Raw genomic sequence first — 21651 nt, 5'->3', positions numbered from 1 at the left:
CTCTGTAGCTATGCTCACCTTATGTATGGACTCTGTAGTTAGCAGCCTGTTCCTGCAAAGCTGTCCATTAAAGAATGTGGGGGAGACAATGGTTTCCCTTTAAATGGTCTTGGAAACATGCTGTTCCAGAAGGATTTTGGAATTTCTCTTATATAACACTAATAAATTTGCCTTTTTTTGTTAATATAAGTATGCAGACACATTTCTAAAGTATTCTAAAGTATTTCATTATGCTCGTATTCCTAGTGTTTTCATTTCATTTCATTATGCACTCCACACTGTATATAAATGCCACTTGTTTTGCACGTCCAACTACCAACCTCTGTGTATTTTATATATTTTATTTTATTGTTTACTCTATTTAATTTGTAAAATATGTATACACACACACACACACACACACACACACGTAGAAAAACATATTTAGTATACACATCCAGTAATGCATACACTCTTATATTGTACATATATTTATTACTCTCATATTTAGCCATTCTTATATTTTGCTTGTTTTATGTTATTGTATTTTTGCACACCTCTGTTGCTTGTGAAGCTCGCACACAAGAATTTCACTCGCATGTACTGTACCAGTGTACCTGCACGTGTGATGTGACAATAAAAGTGATTTGATTTGATTTGATTTTTGTCCAACCCACCGTTCCTTTTTATTTATTTTTAAAGACATTTGACTGACCCGTTTCTGTTCTTGAAACCTCAGAGGTTTTTTTTCTTCAATAAACTTAGAGGTAGTAATTTTGACAAACAGCACAGCTTCCAAGCAGCACATAACTCCCATTACTAAGAGTCCTGCTGCTGTGAAGTATCCTCAGCTCTATTTTTTAAATGGTTATGCAGATGCAGAAGGAAAATTGGCACAGCCAGATCTCCTACCCAACTAGCTTTAAACATATTGTTTTTAAATGCTAATTCCAACTTAGATTTTTCTGTCTTTGATCCTAACAAGGCTACTTTTTTGCATAGTTAATGGGTCCTGCTGGAAAACAACTACTGTTGCTTTGCTAGTAAGTTGAGAGACAAGGAAGCACTTTAACTGGAAAGACAGGGAAGACAAAAAGACAAATTAAAACCTCTGAGAAGAGGAAGAAGTGATACGGAAGGGAAGAATGACAGGCAGCCGTAGAGTCACAAAGACATCAGGTAGGTGAGGCGCTCTGAAAAAGACAAAGACGGATAGAAATAGCCAAAGATGCAAAGACAGCATCACAGAGAAAATGAGGCGGTGGGTGGAAGAGAGAGAGCGAGAGAGATGGGAGAATTTAGAGAAGCAATGAGGAGTGGCTGCGGAGGATTCCTCTATACCTGTGGAGGAGATTAAGGGTCTACATCCAGCGTGATTAATGAGCTGGCCACTGATTGCTCATCCCCAGTCTCCCTCCCATGAATAATCACCACGCCAGCACTCCCAAAGAGAAAGCATGAATTTCTGCATGTGTATATGAGAGAGAGGAAGACAAAGTGCTTGTGTGTACATTAGATATGCAGCACATCAAGAGTATATATGCATATATGAGAGACATTAAATGAGCAGTATGCATGTACAATATGTGGAAGAGATGTGATATACACAGAATTAACTGAGCGTGCATAGTTATGTCTATATATACACAACATAACTCAGTGTGTCATTGTGCTTTATATGATGTATTTACTAATAGCTGCAGCCCACCTGCAGAGAGCAGCCCTCATATTGAATGCACAGTAAAGCACCAAGATCATTTGTACGCACCGTGGGTTCCCAGTGGGAGATCTGGCTCCCTACTTGCACTGTATAAATCCACTGGTGTCATTATGTTTGGAAGACATTATTACAGTTGATATTGAGGTAGCTCCCCTTATTATTTGTGGTGTATTGTGTGGGGAATGTTGCAAATGAGTGAGGACTGATTAATTGTAATAATTTATATGTGTGTGTGTGTGTGTGTGTGTGTGTGTGTGTGTGTGTGTGTGTGTGTGTGTGTGTGTATTTAAAACGCTATGCTCTTTAAATCACTACTTGTATTGCCTGTATTGCTCATATTTATTTTTATCTGTATACTGTGTGTTTTAATGGGCGCGAATGTGATTTTAATTTACAATAATGCGCATTTAACTGCTATTTTTGTCACTGAACCTTATTGCCTATCTGTGTTTTATAAGTGGAGCTTAAAAGTTTTCATTGTTATAAAGATTTACTTAACAGCTCTATTTACCTGTATTTGTCTTAGTTTGTGTAGTTTAATTATACAGTGTATTTTTAATGCTTACATTTAAAATAGATAAATACTTTTTTCCCATATTTGGGAAATTATTTTGTTATAGTGGTATATGATACTACTAGCACTACTAACAATAATAATAATAATTTCAGAGTCAACTAAGCAAAAGTAGAATTTAAGTTGACGATTCTCTGCTAGACTGATATTGTATTACAGAGTTGTTGCAAAAAGTATGAATTTATTTATTGCTAAAGGCGTCCAGGCCTTTTTCTCAATCATGCTGCAGAAGATAACAGGTGGCAGCATGTGTCACTCTGATTGGAAGTGCACTTTGCGGGAGGAAACCTGTGTTTATAAACAGTTTGACACACAAAAAAACGATTGTGCTTTCTTGCCCGTCTAAGATTGCCTGTTGTCATGATTTATGATTGTTGCCTGGCAACAATCACTAAGAAAATCCATGTTGTTGTCTCTAAAAAAAAAAAGAAAGAAAAAAAAAAAACCTTAGTGCTTAGTTGCTTTGAATCCTTCAAGTTTCTGTGCCTAGTTTGGCAGCTTTGCAAGAACATGTAGGAAGTGTGAAGGCTGGCAAATCAAGCCCACTTACTGTAGCAGCTGCTTTTCACTAAGCGATGAGCCTAATGATTAATGCCTGAATCTTAATTTACCAAATGAGTTCGAATGAGGATATTTTTTTTCAAGAGGGTCAAATATGAATAATCAAGTGTGTTCGTGCATGTATTTGCATATATAACTCACGACAAGAGGACGATATAGTTGTCATGAGTGACACGTTACCCTGCGCCAAGGCAAGTAAACAATGACTGTCACTGAGAGAGAGAGAGCACTTTGTTTTTTAAGGTATGAAGAGGCTCTGTGGGTGAAAATAAATACATTTATGTTTCTACGATGTGAATAATGCAAAACTGTTTGATTAACACACATTCTTAAAATAGAGTGTAAAAAACATATATCATCACATTTGTTGCTAAGTTACAAAGATGGTTACAAACATGGTTGTGGTAGTGTGATGGTCTGGGACTGCTTTACTGCTTCAGGATCTAGGGAACTTGCTGTAATTCTTGGAACCATCAGTTCTTCTCTGTACCACAAAATAATGAATGAGAATGTCCGGTCATCAGTTCATGCAATGAAAGTCAAGCACACTTCCACTGCAGGACGGTGATCCAAAACACCACCAACACCAGCAAGTCCACCTTGGAACGGCTGAAAACAAGAATAATTAAATAAAACAACAAAGGTTATGGAGTTTCCTAGTCAAAGTCCAGACTTGAATCCAGCTGAAATACTTTAACATGAGCTTAAACAGGCCGCTCATGCCCTAAAACCCTCCAGTCTGGCTGAATTAGATTTGGATAGCTTTTTTTCTCTTAATATTGAACTTGTGGGACCCTTGTGCTTAGTGTCATCAGCTGTTCTTATGGCCGTTGAAGTTGCCAGATGTAATGGACTTTATATGGCTTTTGGTCGTTATGTCAGTTTGAACTGCTTCCTTTGTGGACTGATATTGTAAATTCCTCTCCTCTTCTTTTGGTGCAGCCTTTTAGATGTTGAGCTATTTTTAATTCCAAGCTCTTTTTGTGCAGCAGTGTGCTGTGGCCATTTATGTACCAAAAGTTCTGCTGATTTTCAAGGGATTTGTTTAGAAAATAGATGCTACCAGTGCACATAGATAAATAAATAAATGGACAGACATGAACGCTTACTCAAGGAATACACCTGGTGCAAATCGATCAGGTCACTCCTGTGATGTCTTTTGCACAGCATCATGTATTATATATGGACTCTTTTATTTCAAAAGCTCACACTACTGGATACTCACTGCTGCTCTGGTTTCTGACTTCGTACCCTCTTTACATGTTCCGTGCAACTTAACATGGCTTCCATAAAAATATCAAATGCTATTTTAAGCAATGCAATGTTTCAGAAAAGCACTGTGGTGCATCTGGTATACACTGAGTTGAGCTAGTTGTGGAATTGGATCCAGTGTCCGGATCAGAGTTGGAAGATGACGTAACCACAAAGATTATAAAGTTAATTTCATAGAGATTTTTTATGAAACTGTTTGCCTTCCTTCCCATCCATCCATCCGTCCGTCCATCCGTCTATCCATCCATCCAATTTCTGTTTTCTGTTTTCCTCCAGTGAGCCGCTCTGTGCACTTCTTTTCAGCAGTAGCCTTTCGATCACCAGCCCACAATAATTTCTACCTCCCACTTCTGTAGATATCATCGTTCTCAAGCTTGTGAAATACTGACTTTTTTGTCTTCTGTCATTTGATGAGGTATTGTTGAAGTCTGTATTAAAATTTCACTCGGATTGTGCTTTGGGCAAAGTCTAAAACTGGGTGCACTCTTTTTCAGTCAGTGAAGAGACTAAATTTTATAATGGTGCATCAAATTAAGGAGATTCAGTTAAGATAATCGCATTACAGGATATTCTGTTTTCTAATAAAACACTGTTGAGAATTTCATGTCACAATAATTCAAAACATTTCATCATTTGATTCTACTCTAATTTTAATAGTGCTCCCTTTTACTTGTGTGAATGGTGTCTAGGTCAAAACAATGAGGAAATAAAACTGAAATGTAAAAGGACTTTCTGATGTTTGGTGGGCTATCTTGTTAGCAAGTCATTTCAAAGTAGAATGCGTCATAACATGATTACAGTTTGTGGGACACTGAAATTTTGAGGCTGTTCAAGCAGTGGTTTGGTACAGACGGGTGGTGGAAAAAAATCAAACCCTTGACCTCTAAAGTGATGGCGTTATGCTCTCTGTGTACCATTGGCCCACTCACTCGCAGAGACTCATAGAATCATGGCACACAGACACGTGGTATGTCATGGTTCAGCGTCTCATTTCACACTTTAAATTAGCTGGAGGAATGTGGAATATTTTCTCTTCTTACCTACACTTAGCTACGTAGACATCGTTTGACACACAAATTAAGTAATCTAAACAAAACTTTGCATAATGTGTGTCTGTCAGCTTATTTTGTGCTTCCTAGGCCTACTCGCATGGCTTCTCACGTCCCACTCCTTCCCCTATAACCCTGATTCGATGTGTCTTTGTCTGTCTTCTTGCTGTGCACCTCACCACCTCCACTGTTCCATCTTCGGACTTATCCCCTAAGAAAGAAATTCGACTTCTCTGCTTTGTGGCCTGATATCTTAGTGGTCTCATAGAAGTAGGAATGGACAACTCTCTGAGTTGCATTGTTGAGCTTGCTACAATACTTAGCCCCGAGGAGCTCTTCTACGTGCTCAGCATCAAATTGTTCTCTCACACACGCACAGTTTACAGTTTTACATCTTTAATTTCATTGCCTTCTTTCATCGTAGATTTTTTTTACTTGGTTTTCTATTGCCGTTTCATCTCAAGTTCCCTTGTTTCTTTTCACATTTGTTTTATTTTCTGGTTTAAACCCTTGTTTCTGTATTTGTTTCTTGCAGTATTTGGCCTCACCCCTTCTCTGTTCTCTCACTCCTTTTATTTTTTTTATTCACGTATATCCCTCCTGAGCTTGATACAGGAAACTTCCCTGTCAGCTGATCCATAGCTCGGTTAGCAGGGATGATCGATCAGAGGAGCTCCTGAATTCCCCAGAGTGTCAATTACTAACTTACATATACGTTAGGAGCTATTTTGGTAAAAAGGAAGGGAGTGTAGGAATCATTAACTAGCTAATGTCATGACAACCTTTTCCAGTCAGCCGGGGCAGAGCGGGCACTGCCTGTGGATATGCAATTTGTCTGGGTCATTTGAGAACAGGACAGAGCATGGGAGGAGTTATTTAAAACAGATTTTTATAGGGTCCCACAAAAGGCGGAAATAATGTTCATAGTTAAAATAAACATGGGTGTAGGACTGGATGTTTTTAAAGTGCACTTTGAAGTGGCACCTGAGGCTTAATCGTTGGATAGATTTTTAGCTCTTTTTACTTTCTTCAAGCACAAATAAATAGTTATATATTTTCCTCCCCAAGGTCAAAATTGACATTGTTCTGAAATTACAAAAGTAAATGAAAAAACAAAGAAAAAAAGCTTATACATTGTCAAACTCACCAAAATTTAAACCATAAAAATAGTAGAAACACAAAGTTTTCTCAATTTGTTCCACATTTTTCCATTAAATTCAGGGATTGATTGCCTGTTTGAGTTTCATGCAGGTAAAGATGAACATTTATAGCACATGTGATGACATAGTTAAGGTTTTTAAACCAAATATAGATGTTGCATTAAGGAACAGTAACCAACCAACAGCAAACTGTGCTAATATGTATTTTTTCTAAGGCAGAGCCCATATTGTTTCTGTATTTTTGTTGGAAAAGTTTAAAAACTATTTAAAATCTCAGTGCATGCAAGCAAAAGGATTCACTTCTGGCTACCTTACCCAGAATAAGGGCATGTCCCAGATATCTGTGCTGGAGTAAAACTATTAGTTTTATACATGTATACTGATGATAATACAGAGATGTACTGGGCCATATTTCACAAAGCAGGTGTAATGTAAACTCTGAGTTTGTTAACCTTGAAATTAGGGAACCTCTGGGTTTCTGGATTAATCAGTCGCCAGTGTAAGAACAGAGACTGTAATTATATCACAGATTTTTTATCAGCTCAGAATGAAATCAATAGGCTACATCTTTCTAACTCTGTAACTCTGTGGACAGAGCAGCTAAGTTGTAAGCCAATTCCCTAGCACTGAAACATGTAGTGTATGTTACCATAGCAATCACTGTTTAAATAAAGTTTATATATATGAAGCTTTAGACACATAACATACTAATCAACTACCAACCACTCGTCATGTTGGAATGATTGACACTGATGGAAAAATGTCTGTCACAGTTGGCGATTGGAGATTATGTGAACGTTTGAGGGACTATTTGTCTGAAATGACTAAAACTGGACTAAATATAATTTAAAGTGATTTTTAAAAGCAAGCTGCAGACAGTTTGATTGTATTCTGACTATATTTCATGTTGAAATACGCTGGCATGTTGTAATACACTCATTAAATGATGTCAAGCAACATTTTAAAAGGTCCGATGTCTGAAAATTCAAAGTGAAAACCTCAGCATATTTTCCACTGAAAATCCCTGAAATGAGTCTTGCTGGGTTTAAATAATATGACAGGGCCAACAGAAAACCACATCTTTTCTGTTTGATCGATATTTCTCTTTGGTTTCTATTGATACACATTCATGTTCATTAGTCAACTGTATTAAAATGGAGGCTCTTCTCTCCACTTGTTGTCATGGTGAATCGTGTTATCGGAGCTCCATTAATAATGGCTTTCTTTCTCTACTCACGGATGAGTTTAAGTCAGGGTCAACATACTTAGAATTGATTGAACCAACTCAGTTGAGTCTTTCTGTTTATAGCTAGGCTCCGAGTTTGTTCAGAGTGTTTTCTGTAATAGGTCCATGGTCTGATTCAACTCCATAAACAGGCTTAGGTCTTGGAACAATACAGCTCACCTAATATGATCTAAGACTTATTCTACATGCTGGCCAAAAAAAGAAAACAGAAATCATAAAATACAAAATGTAAAACACTGACCCTTTCAGCTATCAGAACTTAGTGACTCTGATATTCAGATTTATCTTTCTTAATCCTTTCTTAATTTAGCAACTGGTAAAAGAAAAAATGTTTTCTTTTTTTAAATTTATATGCATGCATGTTTGCAGTACCTATCCATCCTAAATTGTGAATTTTGTCATGGAAACTCAACACAAACTCCATTTGCCTTACTCACACGTGCACATCGGATGCCTGTGTTGAATGTAGTGCGTTGTCCTCCTGTAGACTAGTCCCCAAATTTAAGAAGGCTCACTAAGGGTATTGTCTTCACTTCACTTCATTTTAAGCATATGTTGTATTGGAGAAAAATTATGTTTACAGGGAGTGCAGAATTATTAGGCAAGTTGTATTTTTGAGGAATAATTTTATTATTGAACAACAACCATGTTCTCAATGAACCCAAAAACTCATTAATATCAAAGCTGAATGTTTGTGGAAGTAATTTTTAGTTTGTTTTTAGTTTTAGCTATTTTAGGGGGATATCTGTGTGTGCAGGTGACTATTACTGTGCATAATTATTAGGCAACTTAACAAAAAACAAATATATACCCATTTCAATTATTTATTTTTACCAGTGAAACCAATATAACATCTCCACAGTCACAAATATACATTTCTGACATTCAAAAACAAAACAAAAACAAATCAGCGACCAATATAGCCACCTTTCTTTGCAAGGACACTCAAAAGCCTGCCATCCATGGATTCTGTCAGTGTTTTGATCTGTTCACCGTCAACATTGCATGCAGCAGCAACCACAGCCTCCCAGACACTGTTCAGAGAGGTGTACTGTTTTCCCTCCTTGTAAATCTCACATTTGATGATGGACCACAGGTTCTCAATGGGGTTCAGATCAGGTGAACAAGGAGGCCATGTCATTAGTTTTTCTTCTTTTATACCCTTTCTTGCCAGCCACGCTGTGGAGTACTTGGACGCGTGTGATGGAGCATTGTCCTGCATGAAAATCATGTTTTTCTTGAAGGATGCAGACTTCTTCCTGTACCACTGCTTGAAGAAGGTGTCTTCCAGAAACTGGCAGTAGGACTGGGAGTTGAGCTTGACTCCATCCTCAACCCGAAAAGGCCCCACAAGCTCATCTTTGATGATACCAGCCCAAACCAGTACTCCACCTCCACCTTGCTGGCGTCTGAGTCGGACTGGAGCTCTCTGCCCTTTACCAATCCAGCCACGGGCCCATCCATCTGGCCCATCAAGACTCACTCTCATTTCATCAGTCCATAAAACCTTAGAAAAATCAGTCTTGAGATATTTCTTGGCCCAGTCTTGACGTTTCAGCTTGTGTGTCTTGTTCAGTGGTGGTCGTCTTTCAGCCTTTCTTACCTTGGCCATGTCTCTGAGTATTGCACACCTTGTGCTTTTGGGCACTCCAGTGATGTTGCAGCTCTGAAATATGGCCAAACTGGTGGCAAGTGGCATCTTGGCAGCTGCACGCTTGACTTTTCTCAGTTCATGGGCAGTTATTTTGCGCCTTGGTTTTTCCACACGCTTCTTGCGACCCTGTTGACTATTTTGAATGAAACGCTTGATTGTTCGATGATCACGCTTCAGAAGCTTTGCAATTTTGAGACTGCTGCATCCCTCTGCAAGATATCTCACTATTTTTGACTTTTCTGAGCCTGTCAAGTCCTTCTTTTGACCCATTTTGCCAAAGGACAGGAAGTTGCCTAATAATTATGCACACCTGATATAGGGTGTTGATGTCATTAGACCAAACCCTTCTCATTACAGAGATGCACATCACCTAATATGCTTAATTGGTAGTAGGCTTTCGAGCCTATACAGCTTGGAGTAAGACAACATGCATGAGGAGGATGATGTGGACAAAATACTCATTTGCCTAATAATTCTGCACTCCCTGTAAATATACTGCTTTATCCGTGTCATTACCTGCTCAGTCTTAGGGAGTTTGGTGGCCTTGATACATGAATTTGGGTCCAGTTTAAATCAGATTTTCCAGCAGATGTTGTGCCTGAGTATCACATTTCAGTTCTAATGTTGCTTTAGTTTTTACCTCTCAGGAAGAAAAGGCTGATGGGATATTGTCGTCACCCCAGCATGCAGGCTTGGCATAGACACCCAAGTTTGTTCAGGCCATAACTTGAGAAAGAAGCACCCTAGGATTTTCAAACTGATATCATGGGTGCAAGTTCCAGTGTTAATGGCCTCCAACTCAAGGTCAGAGGTCAGGTTTTCTAAAAATCTTGTGAATGCAATAAATCAAGAACAAGGTGACGTAGGGTTTTGAAATTGATACCTTAGGTGCATCTAGTATTTTATTATTATTATTATTATTATTATTATTATTATTATGTTTTGGTACTTCATTACCTTTTTTTATGTACAGTGGTCCATCGCTATAACGTGGTTCTCTCGGCCTCGCTGTTTCGCAGATCTATTTTGGTGCAATTTTGCATGCTTTTTTCCCTCTTACAGCGCATTGTGTTGTGCGTCCTGATTGGCTGTAGACCACTGTCAATCAATCTCATGCCGTGTCTCCTGCACGAATGCATTCAGCTTGTCAAATTTACATAAATCTTCGATCGCTAGCAGTGTGACTCTGAAGTGCTGTACGGTATGTTTGTAAGTTTTCTCCCCAACAAACACAACAATGTCGACGAAACATTTTGCACCGTCAAAGGCAACCGCAGGTGCCTTTGGTTTCTATAATACTGGACTTATTTTTCTACAAAGGTTTGAACTTTGAGTGTTTAAACAAGAGAACAGTGTGAAAATGTTCATGCCTGTCTGAGAAAAGTGTATGAAGTGTGCAGTGGGGGGTTTTACAGCCTTAAAGCATCTATAATAATTGTAAAAAATAAAGCTGGCTACTTCGCGGATTTCACCTATCGCGGGTTATTTTTAGAACGTAACTACCGCGATAAACAATGGAACAATGTATAGACTTATTTTGTGTGCATCACTGTATGTATCGTTTGTACTGAGCGATCTTGGGCAAAAGAGATTTAAAGTCTCTAGAGTGCTGTGTGGTTTTTTTTTTCTGGTTAAATTACAGTCAAATTAAAAAACAAAAGTAATTCTGGGGTCTTATAATGTGAAACCGTGGCCCTGATCCTGATCTGATAAATTAATTCAGCTCTGCCTTTTAACAAGTCCCTGTTAGTCGATGTGCAAAAGTGACCATAGTAACACCTCATGCCAAATGGTCTGTCAACACAGGGGGGACCTGTCTGATCAAGCAGCTTCACAAGTTGCTGAAGGTGAGGAACAGCATTGCTTTTCAAAGCAAGAGTGCTGAAAAGTGGGGTCTGCCTGTGAACATAAAACCAAAGTTGCAATGTGTGACTGTCATCTAAAGCTCATTAAAGGTGTCTATTTCCCTTAACTCTTCAGAAGCCAACTTTCAAGTATCTAAAGACTTTAATTACAGCTTAAAACATTAAAAAAAATATTCATTAATGACTCACCTAGACTCATTTCCATTGGAAAATGACATTAAAGCAATTATTATGATTTGTAATTATTATTATACACCAATTTCTCCCCTTTCACACAAAGGCAGAGGTTTTTCTGTCTCTTCTTGGTCTCTTGACTGTAATCTCAGCAGGTTGAGTAAGGATGGGCTCAGAATTAATTTCACGGTGTCACGATTAATTTCACAACTAGTCCGTCTTTCATAGGTCTTTTTTTACCATGGTGTTTCTGACAGACATTAAAAGTGATGACTAATATATCAGCCGCAATGTTAAAAGTTTAGATTGACCTCATATGATGATGTTTTGACAGAAACATCTAAACACAGCCGCCGATTTTGGATTGACGGTGCATTTTCTATTTGATTTGCTTTGCAAACAGCAAGGTAACTGCCTTGCTTTAGGGCTTCGAAGGTTATCTTTTCACCGCTGCCATATTGCTTTCTGACAGGATGGAGTGAAGGTATTCATTCCAAAACGAGATAAAAACAGCGCTATCTAAAATTCACCAACCTATACCTGATGTAGTCCTTAAACAGAGATTTAAGTACACAAACACAGCATACTAGTGCAACCAGTTTTCTTATTTGCCCCTTTTCCTCAGTACACAGTTAGTTCTTATAGCAAGAATTTGTCTGTGGAATTAAACTGATTACAAACTTGGAGTTAACAGCCTCAATATGCAGTTATACTGAAAAGAAAGAACATCCTAATCCATTTTATGGTTTTATCTATTAGGACATATCACGTCATCTGGTCTTTATTAAATTTCAAATTATTTAAAACCAAACTCTAGTGGACAACAACTCGTGACAAATAACAAAAACTAAGCCAAAATGAAGAAATAGAGTCTGAAAAACTAAATACACACCATGATTTAGGAGCTTGTGGAGCCGCCTTTGGCAGCAACAAGTTGCAGCAATTGTTTTTTGTATGATTTTATCAGTACCTCGCATTGATTTGGAGGAAAATTTTCAGTTCACTGAGATTTGCACACTTTTGTTGTGCACAGCTCTCTTAAGGCTACAGGACATCAGCCAGGTTAAGGTTTGGACTTTGCCTGGGCACTTGCATCACCTTGATTATTTTTTGTTTTTAGCTTCTCTATTTTAGATTTGCTGCTGTGTTTAAGGACCAGATTTTTGATATTATATCTTGATAATGAAATCTACAAGTGTGTGTTAAGTCAGTTACTACAGACTACAGTTTATTGCTTGTATAAACTGTAGCTGTTCTGCACATAATTCATATTAATTACATTTCATAAATGAACATGGAGACTTTTTAACTCTACCCTTAAATAATGTATTGATGGCTGCGTCTGTCTTAAGAGTGAGCATTCATTGCATAAACACACAGCAAGCTACACAGGTCTTGCTTGCAATGCGCTGTATTAAATTCAGTGTGAGCAGTGGTCTACTTGAAATTCACTGTACCACCTGAAATCACCCCTCCAAGCCATGTCAGATCAATGCATTTCATCCCTCATCTGTCCACATGGCACTCAAAGCCTGTTCTGCCACCCAAATTACTGATCTGCTGAATTATAACTTTGTTGGACCTGGCAGTGTACTGTACCCAAGGCATTCTGAAATATCACTGACAGACCGAGCTGTCAGCATGGATATATCTATCATCTGGAGAGCTATGTGAAACAGACAGCTAATATCCCGGGGTCTTTTACAACAGGGTTTGTCACAGTCGGATTCCAGACAGCAAGTTCCCCAACAAACATTTCAAAGTCTCTTAGCCATCTCGTTGAAGTCTGTTTGGACAATGAAATATTGTTCCTGGTGGATGTCAAAATGGCGATTTGTTGTGATGCTGGCCTCAACACTGTTATTCAGCCAGGAATTTAGGAGTGTTCTAGTCTTTTTCTTCATGTAGGTCTATGTGTTATGATGCTGCATGTTATGATAGATTAAATACATGGAGAGGAAGCTGAAGTTAGGAAACTTTAATCATTTTTTTTCTGTACAAGCATTCAGATAGCTGTGATAGCAAAATGTCAGGTTTATAAAAATATGTCATCACACTAAGTTTCGTTTATTCTTAATCAGTTCCTCAACATTTTTTTGGATCTAAAAGAAGCTCCATGGCAGGCAGATACTTTCAAGTTTGTAATGCTTCACTAATTTTAGCAGCTGCAATAAATAAATGACACTACTGTCAAAGTCGGGCAGTAACGCGCTGAATAACAATTACACTAGAAACCACTGTTAGATGCCACAGAACATGAAAGAGAATATCCATAAATCTATTGTTCGCTAATATTGGTAGAAAAAGTAAATGAATTGCAATGGTGTCTAAATAAATGTTGCTTTTACATAGGTCAGGAAGTCTAATGGACTCAAATTATTCCTTATATTTAACTATATTAACTACCTTATATTTAGCAATGTTTAACAATTAAAATATGCTAATTAGTCTGTAATATTATGTGATTGCATTTGGTCTTTAGCATCATCAGGGATTCCAGTAATAGTATTTTTTGTGTGTTTTCGCATCAGTGTATCCTCAGTGTGATACCCTTTCTATAACAATTTCAGTGCTGCAAAGTCATGTAACAGGATCAGTTGATAAAATCGTGTGTGTGTGTTACACATGAGGTGATTAGCTGATTGTTGCTCTCAGTTGGCTCCACTGAGATTTTTGTCAGGTATCTGTGTTACTTACATTTATTGAATTGTTTCCTGAGCCAGTATTGACGTAGGATCACGTATCATGTCAGTTGTGACTCAAATGAATTGCAGATACACATAATATCTTTTGGCAGCAGGCATACATGCATCAACTTTAAACCGATACAAAAACTGGAAAGCAAATGATGAGGTGGTGTGGTGCAATACAGGCCACACAATATATTTAATAGTTTAAAATACATGTTTCATGTTATAATATATCCCATGACCCACTTTATAATTAAAACGCTGTTTAAACTAGTCTAGTTTAAACGGACTACGTTTAAGACAGTACAAAGTATATGATGAAGCTTTTGGATTCAAAGTCTTACTGGGACCATGTAGATTTGGTGCCTGGCCACACATCTTGGCGACAGATACTATTTATAGCGCCAGCAGGAACAGAGAAGAATAATTCTTAATTTGCCGTAAAGGTGAATTGAATTGGACGGCCATTTCAATGAACATAAATTCCCCTTAATGAGAAGAATGATATTTGGCTGGCTGCGTGTCCTCTGATATGTGGTCTTTCTTCATACTGCATATCCTTCACAGCCGGACAGCTGTTTATCCTCCTCGGTCCACTTGTAATGAGATGAATGCTTAGAAATGTGTTCAGCTTGGCTATAGTTCCAATTCATCAGCACTCATTCAGATTTGTGATTTTTCTCGTTATTTCTCCATCTTTTCTTCTTACTGTTGTCTCTTTCTCTGCCAACCGCAAATTATTTTCCTTCATGCTCTCATTTGAACAGAGGTTGTCCAGCTGAGCCTGGCCGAGGACCAGCGAATCAGCGTCTCCACAGTAACAGTGGGCCTAAGTGCAGTCCTCACCTGCGCCATCCAGGGGACGCTGCGCCCACCAGTCATCTGGAAGAGGAATGGCATCATCTTAAACTTCTTGGACCTGGAGGACATCAATGTGAGTTCATGTCTTTTTCCTTGGTTGATGTAATTATTTGTGGTTGTTGGTGCGCAACTGCAAACTACACAACTACAAAGTCAAGTTGCTGGTTCTTTATGGCTATAACCAGTTAAAAACTGAGGTTGTTTGATTTTTATTGGCGGATAAGGTTTTGTACATAAACTGCTTGTGTAAGTCAGGTATTATATATGGAAGCCGTTTCCACCACTAAAAAAAAAGAATCCATAAGTCAAAATTTTGAGTTGTTTTCTTGAAATTTTGATTTATTAACTCGAAATTTCGAGTTAGCGCTGCCAATCAGTAATCTACGTGAATGACGTCATTTCCTTGTTACCCGGAAGCTGAAGCCCTCAGCTACAAATGCTACAGCTAAGCTACCAGTATTACAGCCAATCATGAATGCACAGATTGCTGAGTATTTTCAGCGTGGCTTCACAAATGATGAAATCCTTGTGTTATTAGCTGAATCACATGGAGTTGCTATCAGCAAACGTACTCTCAAAAGTGCCAATTTGTTGCAATCTGGTTTTGAGTGCGCATTCCTCTGCGCCATATCCTTCTGGGTAACAAGAAAATGACGTTATTCACGTAGATTACTGATTGGCAGAGCTAACTCAAAATTTTGAGAAAATAACTCAAAATTTTGAGAAAATAACTTGAATTTTTGAGTTATGGATACTTTTTTTTTTTTTTTTTTAGTGGTGGAAACGGGCTTCCATAATTATAAGCTGTTGTAGTAGACGCAAGCAAAGATTTACCATCTACTTTTCATCTGCTTTGTTTCTTCTGACCATAGTTACAAATATTTGATTCTTTAGCTGCCAGTTAATTAAATGTCCTGACCACCTATAGTTGCCAACTTTCTGTTTGCTGTGTATCTACTGTTGAAAATGAGGTTGAGAGTTCTGTGAGCGATCTGTGTAAATATAAAAACATATTAGTAAAACTGTGCTGGTTAAAATTCCCAGACACTCATGAGAAAACTCTCTACAATTACATAAGTCCTGTAGTTACTTTATAAAACATATTTATTAGTCTTGACATCGACTTAAATAGAATGCACACGCACAACCTTAAAGCATGTGCGCGTGTTTGTCTGCCAAAGGTTCTTCTGAGTGGACCGCCTAATTAATATTTGGTAAACTTCAGCAGCATGGGGGCACAGTCGGGGGGCTCTTCACATGGATTGAAACCAGAAAGTCTATTAACACTTTTTAAAATTAGAAAATCACATCGCTGCTGTAAAAGCGTTAAGAGTTCTGGGAGTTTTTCAGTTAGTCTCTAATCACTAGCATATTGTTTTCTTTTTGTATTCACACACTGCTTGTGGTACTTATAAAATGCTCATCGGGGATCTGAAATGTTGGAAGGTGTGCAGAGAATCCCGTGCTCTTCATTTAACGGAACCTCTTATCACGCAACCCCACCTAATAATCCACCAGCATCTGAGAAACTAAAACAGGGCAGGACGGGGACAAAAATCAAGGAGAGAAATTAAATAAAGAAAACAACGATTCCCTTGCACCCTCCATGAAATGGTACAATTATACCTCGCTCAGTGCTTAATGAACTATGTCGCCGTGCTCCTGTTTAGACACATCTGCACAGGTGACAGCGCAGTGCCGGCCTTGCTTTATCCACAACCGGACCACAATTCACTAATTGCATGTTAATGAGCAGCCTTGTTGGTCCGCTGTGATGATGAGCGGATAAACAATGTCAAGTGTTGAGGTGGAGACTGGAGGAGAGGTGATGGCAACAGAGGTCCATTGGGGTTTTTGACCAGGCATAATGAATTTTCACAGAGCACAGTGATCTAAATGGAGGGAGAGAGGAAGCTTGAGTTTGTTTGGCTTCCTTTTTAGTCACTCAAATCAAACTTGAAGCTTAAAAACAAAATCCCAGAATTAATGAAAGGGATAACCTCTGCATGTGGAGCTTCTTAATATTTTGTGTTATTCTGCACACATTGGATGTCGGTGCCAGAAAGAACAAGAGAAATTGCATACTTAATGCAACGTGCCAAGTTTTTGTGGCCAACTGGTCAATTAAGCTAGTTTGGACAGCCATCTCTGGAGATTAAGTGACTTCCTGGCTAAACGAAAGATAAAGAAGCCATTAAGTAATGAAAATGTAGACATCCAAATAAATTAGTTCATAAAGGGCTAAAGGTAAATGTTCAAGTTTATCCTAGGATTTTATATCTCATTGATGCAGGGTATATTTCATCTCAACATGTGCACATGTTCTTGCAATTTATACAGGACTATAATAGAAATCTATGCATTTAATATCCATATGCAGGGCAGCTTTGAATAGATTTTCCAAGGCAAACTTCCCTCTAAACCTCATATGTAAGAACAGTTAAATTGCATCAATAAAGGGCAGGGTGTTACAAACACAGATCCATTGTCTTTTTGAGACTTTTTATTTTTATTGTGTAGCATTTTGTACAAGTTGATTTGGACCACAGTGGTTCTGTGAGGTGACCAGCGACAAGAGGGACGGGACATTACTCTCCTGTCGAAGTCCTTTCAGCACACCTTTCTCTCCTGTTGAGCTGTGCAGAATGGAAACAGGATTGTTTTCAGAAGTTTTATTTGATAGTTTTTGAAGTAGTCCTGCTCTCTGGCATATAACCTCATTGAAACCAGAAAGCTGAGCCTCTATCACAGTCAGTCTATTCTTCTTTTTTTTTTAGCTTTGCCCATATTTTTCTCTTTCCGTTGAGCTTCTTTTTCTCAGTGCTTTCACCAGCGATCACAAAAAAGGCATTTTGTGCCCCCAAAAAGTAACGCACCGTGTATATGGGTGGATTCAGTTTTCAGTTCAGTGCTGCGATAGGAAACTGATTATTGGGAAATGAAATTAGCTATATTTCATCAAAAAAAGTTAATAGAGAGCTTCCATATGCATATGCATTGCTAACATGTATTAAACACATATAGAAGCAGATACTTACTTCTACTACTACTATAGTACTACTCGGCTCTATTCTGTATATCAAGGCAAATTAATGATGATTAACATTAGAGAACAAACCAAAGGAGACTCTGATTTAGTTTTGCATGTGAAAGGAATAATTTCCGCGAGTGATTTAAGATCTATTAATTTGAATGTGGCCACTGACCATCTTTCTGTGTAACTCTGGGACTGCTCTTATTATTCAAGTGTATAATTTTCCTTGAATAATGTAATTTTCCTTGAGTAGTAATAAAACCCTGTAATTTTTCTCCAATACCTTTTTTTAATTCTGTGTCCATGTGTCATCAGCATATTTCACAAACTCAAAGATTAACGGCTAATACCATTACGTTATGATGAGGTTTGCAGGCCAGGTCTCTCCCATTTATTCTTAGGCAGTAATAGCACCAGCTACCCAGAGACAATGCAGGCTTGATCACCATGTAAATGTATTAGTCAAAGATGAAAAACGGGGTTTTAATTTATTTTACCTTGGACTTGAATTGTTTCCTCTAAAAGAAAATCTTATATTTAACCATTACGATGTCTGCCCAGTTGCACTACAGTCAAGTGGACCTGCAGAGCATTGCATCAACACATGTTAAGCCTTATGGTTTACATTTTAGTGCCTAAGATCACTCATCTGTGATATGACCCGTATCACAGATAAATGTGACTTACTTTGAAGTTTACAGCCAACCAAAACATAATTTCAGCTGACATACTGAAGATAAAATCCAAGGTACCTCAACTGAGTCCGTTTTAGGAGACCGCCATCCTCAGTCCCTTGTTTTTTATATACTGTACTACAGTCCTACTTTGCAGTCCGAATGGCCCATTCAGTTTTAATTGTCCTTGCCAGTGTAGCGCTGTCTCTTCCCTTAATTGTAAATCCTGAACTTGAAAGGCTGCCTAAGCTCCTCCATCTATCTTACGGGAAAATCATTTCACATTTTTCCTGTCACAATGCCGCCCCCTTGTCAGGTCACATTAATTTCTAGAGCCCTCAAAAAAGGAAAAGAGAAAAGGAAGAGCTGCCATTTGTGGTTTCCATGTCATGACAGAGCTGCATCAGGACATCTGCTCTGCCACTTGGTGGGACAGCAAACTATTTAATGCCTTAATCCACCCTAAGCTGTGGCTGGAAACCCCCCGGTGACTGTCGCATGCTGCACCAACAACAACCCGCTCCATTCATCAACCTAATGGGCTTTATATTTTTAACCCTTGCCATTTATCAGGCTGAGGCAGTGTGATGAGGGAGAGAGGAGGATCAAATTCCCTGTTGCCTGCTTCAGCTCAACAGGGAAACCGTTGATTCATGGTCTCTCGTCCTTTTCGCATCACTCTTTTTCTCTGCTGTCTTTTCCCATCACTCCCTGCTGTTGTGTGCCTGCTTTCTCTGTTCCTTTCAAGCATCCCTATTTATTCTATCAAGATACCTTCATTTTTCCACCTCACTCCCTGTGGATGTTTTCTGCACCCCATTCTTCACCGGTATTCCCTCTCCAACACCTCCCACTCTTCTTTTTCCATCTTTAATTTTCCTCCCACTTCTTCCTTACTTTTCACGCCCTCTCACCGCATTTGCCTTTTTGCCTCTTTTCTCACTTAATTTTACTCATCCATCTCTTCCCTCTATCTCAGGACTTTGGGGACGATGGCTCCCTGTACATCACTAAGGTGACAACCATCCACATGGGAAACTACAGTTGCCATGCCTACGGCTATGAAGACCTCTATCAGACACATGTGCTCCAGGTGAATGGTCAGTAGTAGCTCATTTCTTACTTACAGTGGTGATGTGGACAAAATTCTGGGAAAAAAATGATGGCATTTAGTGTTTGGATATCATCAGGAAGTTGTCTTGCTGGTCTCACATCAATTTAGTAGCATAACAATGATTCCAAAAGTACAGCAAAGGTCGTAATGAACTGAAAAAACTTTGTTTGTTGCATCATTTTTTGTCTGTCTTGTTAGTCTGTTTATCTGGAGCTAGGGCTCACCATCGAATAATGTTCCCAATAACTAATCATTCTGTTCAGGAAGCTATTTAATGAAGATTTATCTATTCCAGTGTTTGTCTAGCAAACGTCAGACAAATAAAAGTGTTTGCCTGACGAAGAAAAAAACGCAAAAGATATCAAATTTAATTTCATATATGACAAAAAAAGGCAAAACTAAAAGATGAAGTATCTTTTAAGCAGCATGGTTCATACAAGAGCTTCGGGAGACAAGGGCACACGGAGCATTGCATCAAAGTAACTCTTGCCAAAGAGCAAAACATAATTTCATATTAGGCTGCAAATGAAATGTGAGTGCATGCAGCCTATTCAGCTGATTCTGTGCAGTGGATAAAAGCTACTTACGTTGGTATTCATTCAGAAACCAGCAGAAACACAGAACACCACTGAAGTTATCAAAGCGCTGCCTCACTCATAATAATTACTGAAATTAGGGTATTCATCTCTGCTACTGTTATACTTTATTTTACTTTACATCTCTCGAAAGAAAAACCTGCGAGAAAGTTTAAAGCTCCACACCTGTAGCACAACAAAGGTGACCCCCTTAAACTGTGCTTTTGTTTTTGAATCTGAATGTATTCAGCCTCAAACGCGGAATACAAATGATTAAACTAAGCCTCTTCCGATCGAGGGATCACAATTGGTCCTTTTTTGTCTTGTTTTTGTTTTGGTATTTTTTGACTTGCTAATTGAAAAGAAATACAGCTGCATTGTGGAATCGTCGGAAAAAAGGAGGGAGGGGGAGTGATGTGAAGGGAGTCATGGAGACAGACAGGGGGACTGAAGGGCGAGTGATCAGGAAAGAGCAATTACCAAATGTTTGTGTTAGGGATTCAAGGTATTTCAAATAAGATATGACAAGGTGAGATAAGGTGCAATGGAAATGAGCCAAGTGCCACATTATACTAAGTGGGCGGTTTGTATCCTGTTGTGCTTTCTTTTCTTTGGTGAGAGGAATGATGATATTGCAGCGTTAGTATTGGTGAAGTAGCCGTGGCCGTACCCTGTAGTATGACAGTATAAGAGAGGTATATATGAAATCTTTGACATTAATAATGTCAAAAAGTTAAAAACATTATTAATGTTGAAAGAAGAGAAAGGGTTGGTTTAGTTAAGTACTGTTTTGGTAATGAAACAGAACAGTTAACGTCACAGACAGATGTGACACATACAGACTATATTATAGATACTTTTGGCAAGAAGAGGCCTGCTGCATGCAAAAGAAGGAGTTCATCATATGTGTGTTTTGTAGGATGATAAGGCAGGTCATTACAATGTTGGATTTGAGGTAGACAAACAATACTGTGCAAAAGTCTCAAGAAACTCTTTTTAACCTTTATACTTTGTGAGGAAAACAACACAGAGATTCGGTGATTTATTCAAACGTCTGCAAACATACATGGAAACACAGTATATAAGGCAAAAAACAGAGTTTGGACAATTGTAAAGAGCGTGGAAGTCAATACCAAAACTTGGAGGTCTTTAGGAATTGTTCTCCAGGCTTCTTAAAAGACATTCAAAGCCTCCTGTTTGGAAATTGGTTCTTTTGTGTCAATCTATGACTTGTATTGTTCCACTGTGTGTTTTCCTATCCATGTATGCTTTTACTGCATTGCCAGTGTGTTTGGAATCACTGTCATGCTTAAAAACAGAAGATATTGTAATCAGATGCTTTCCAGATGCCATTGTATGGTGGATCAAAATCTGATGCAGATTTTCTATATTCGTAACTCCATTAACCTTGACAAGGTCACCAACACCACTGCCTGAAACACAGCATTG

The 21651-nt window shown here is 38.4% G+C and overlaps 1 protein-coding gene across 1 annotated transcript in view; it reads left to right on the top strand.

Annotated features, from left to right (window-relative positions):
• Positions 1 to 21651, top strand: part of fstl4 (follistatin-like 4) — a 208942-nt gene that overhangs the window by 153935 nt on the left and 33356 nt on the right. Inside the window, exons 7-8 of the mRNA XM_084940729.1 lie at positions 14712 to 14878; positions 19493 to 19613. Of these exons, the coding sequence (XP_084796855.1) occupies positions 14712 to 14878; positions 19493 to 19613 (288 nt within the window). The remainder of the gene's footprint in view (positions 1 to 14711; positions 14879 to 19492; positions 19614 to 21651) is intronic.

Source organism: Perissodus microlepis, chromosome 10, assembly GCF_051167445.1.
Source record: "Perissodus microlepis isolate ML-2025 ecotype Zambia chromosome 10, ASM5116744v1, whole genome shotgun sequence".
In the NCBI taxonomy this organism is placed as follows: Eukaryota; Metazoa; Chordata; class Actinopteri; order Cichliformes; family Cichlidae; genus Perissodus; species Perissodus microlepis.
The sequence above is the reverse complement of the archived record's forward strand: the minus strand, read 5'-3'. Positions and strand labels throughout refer to the sequence as shown.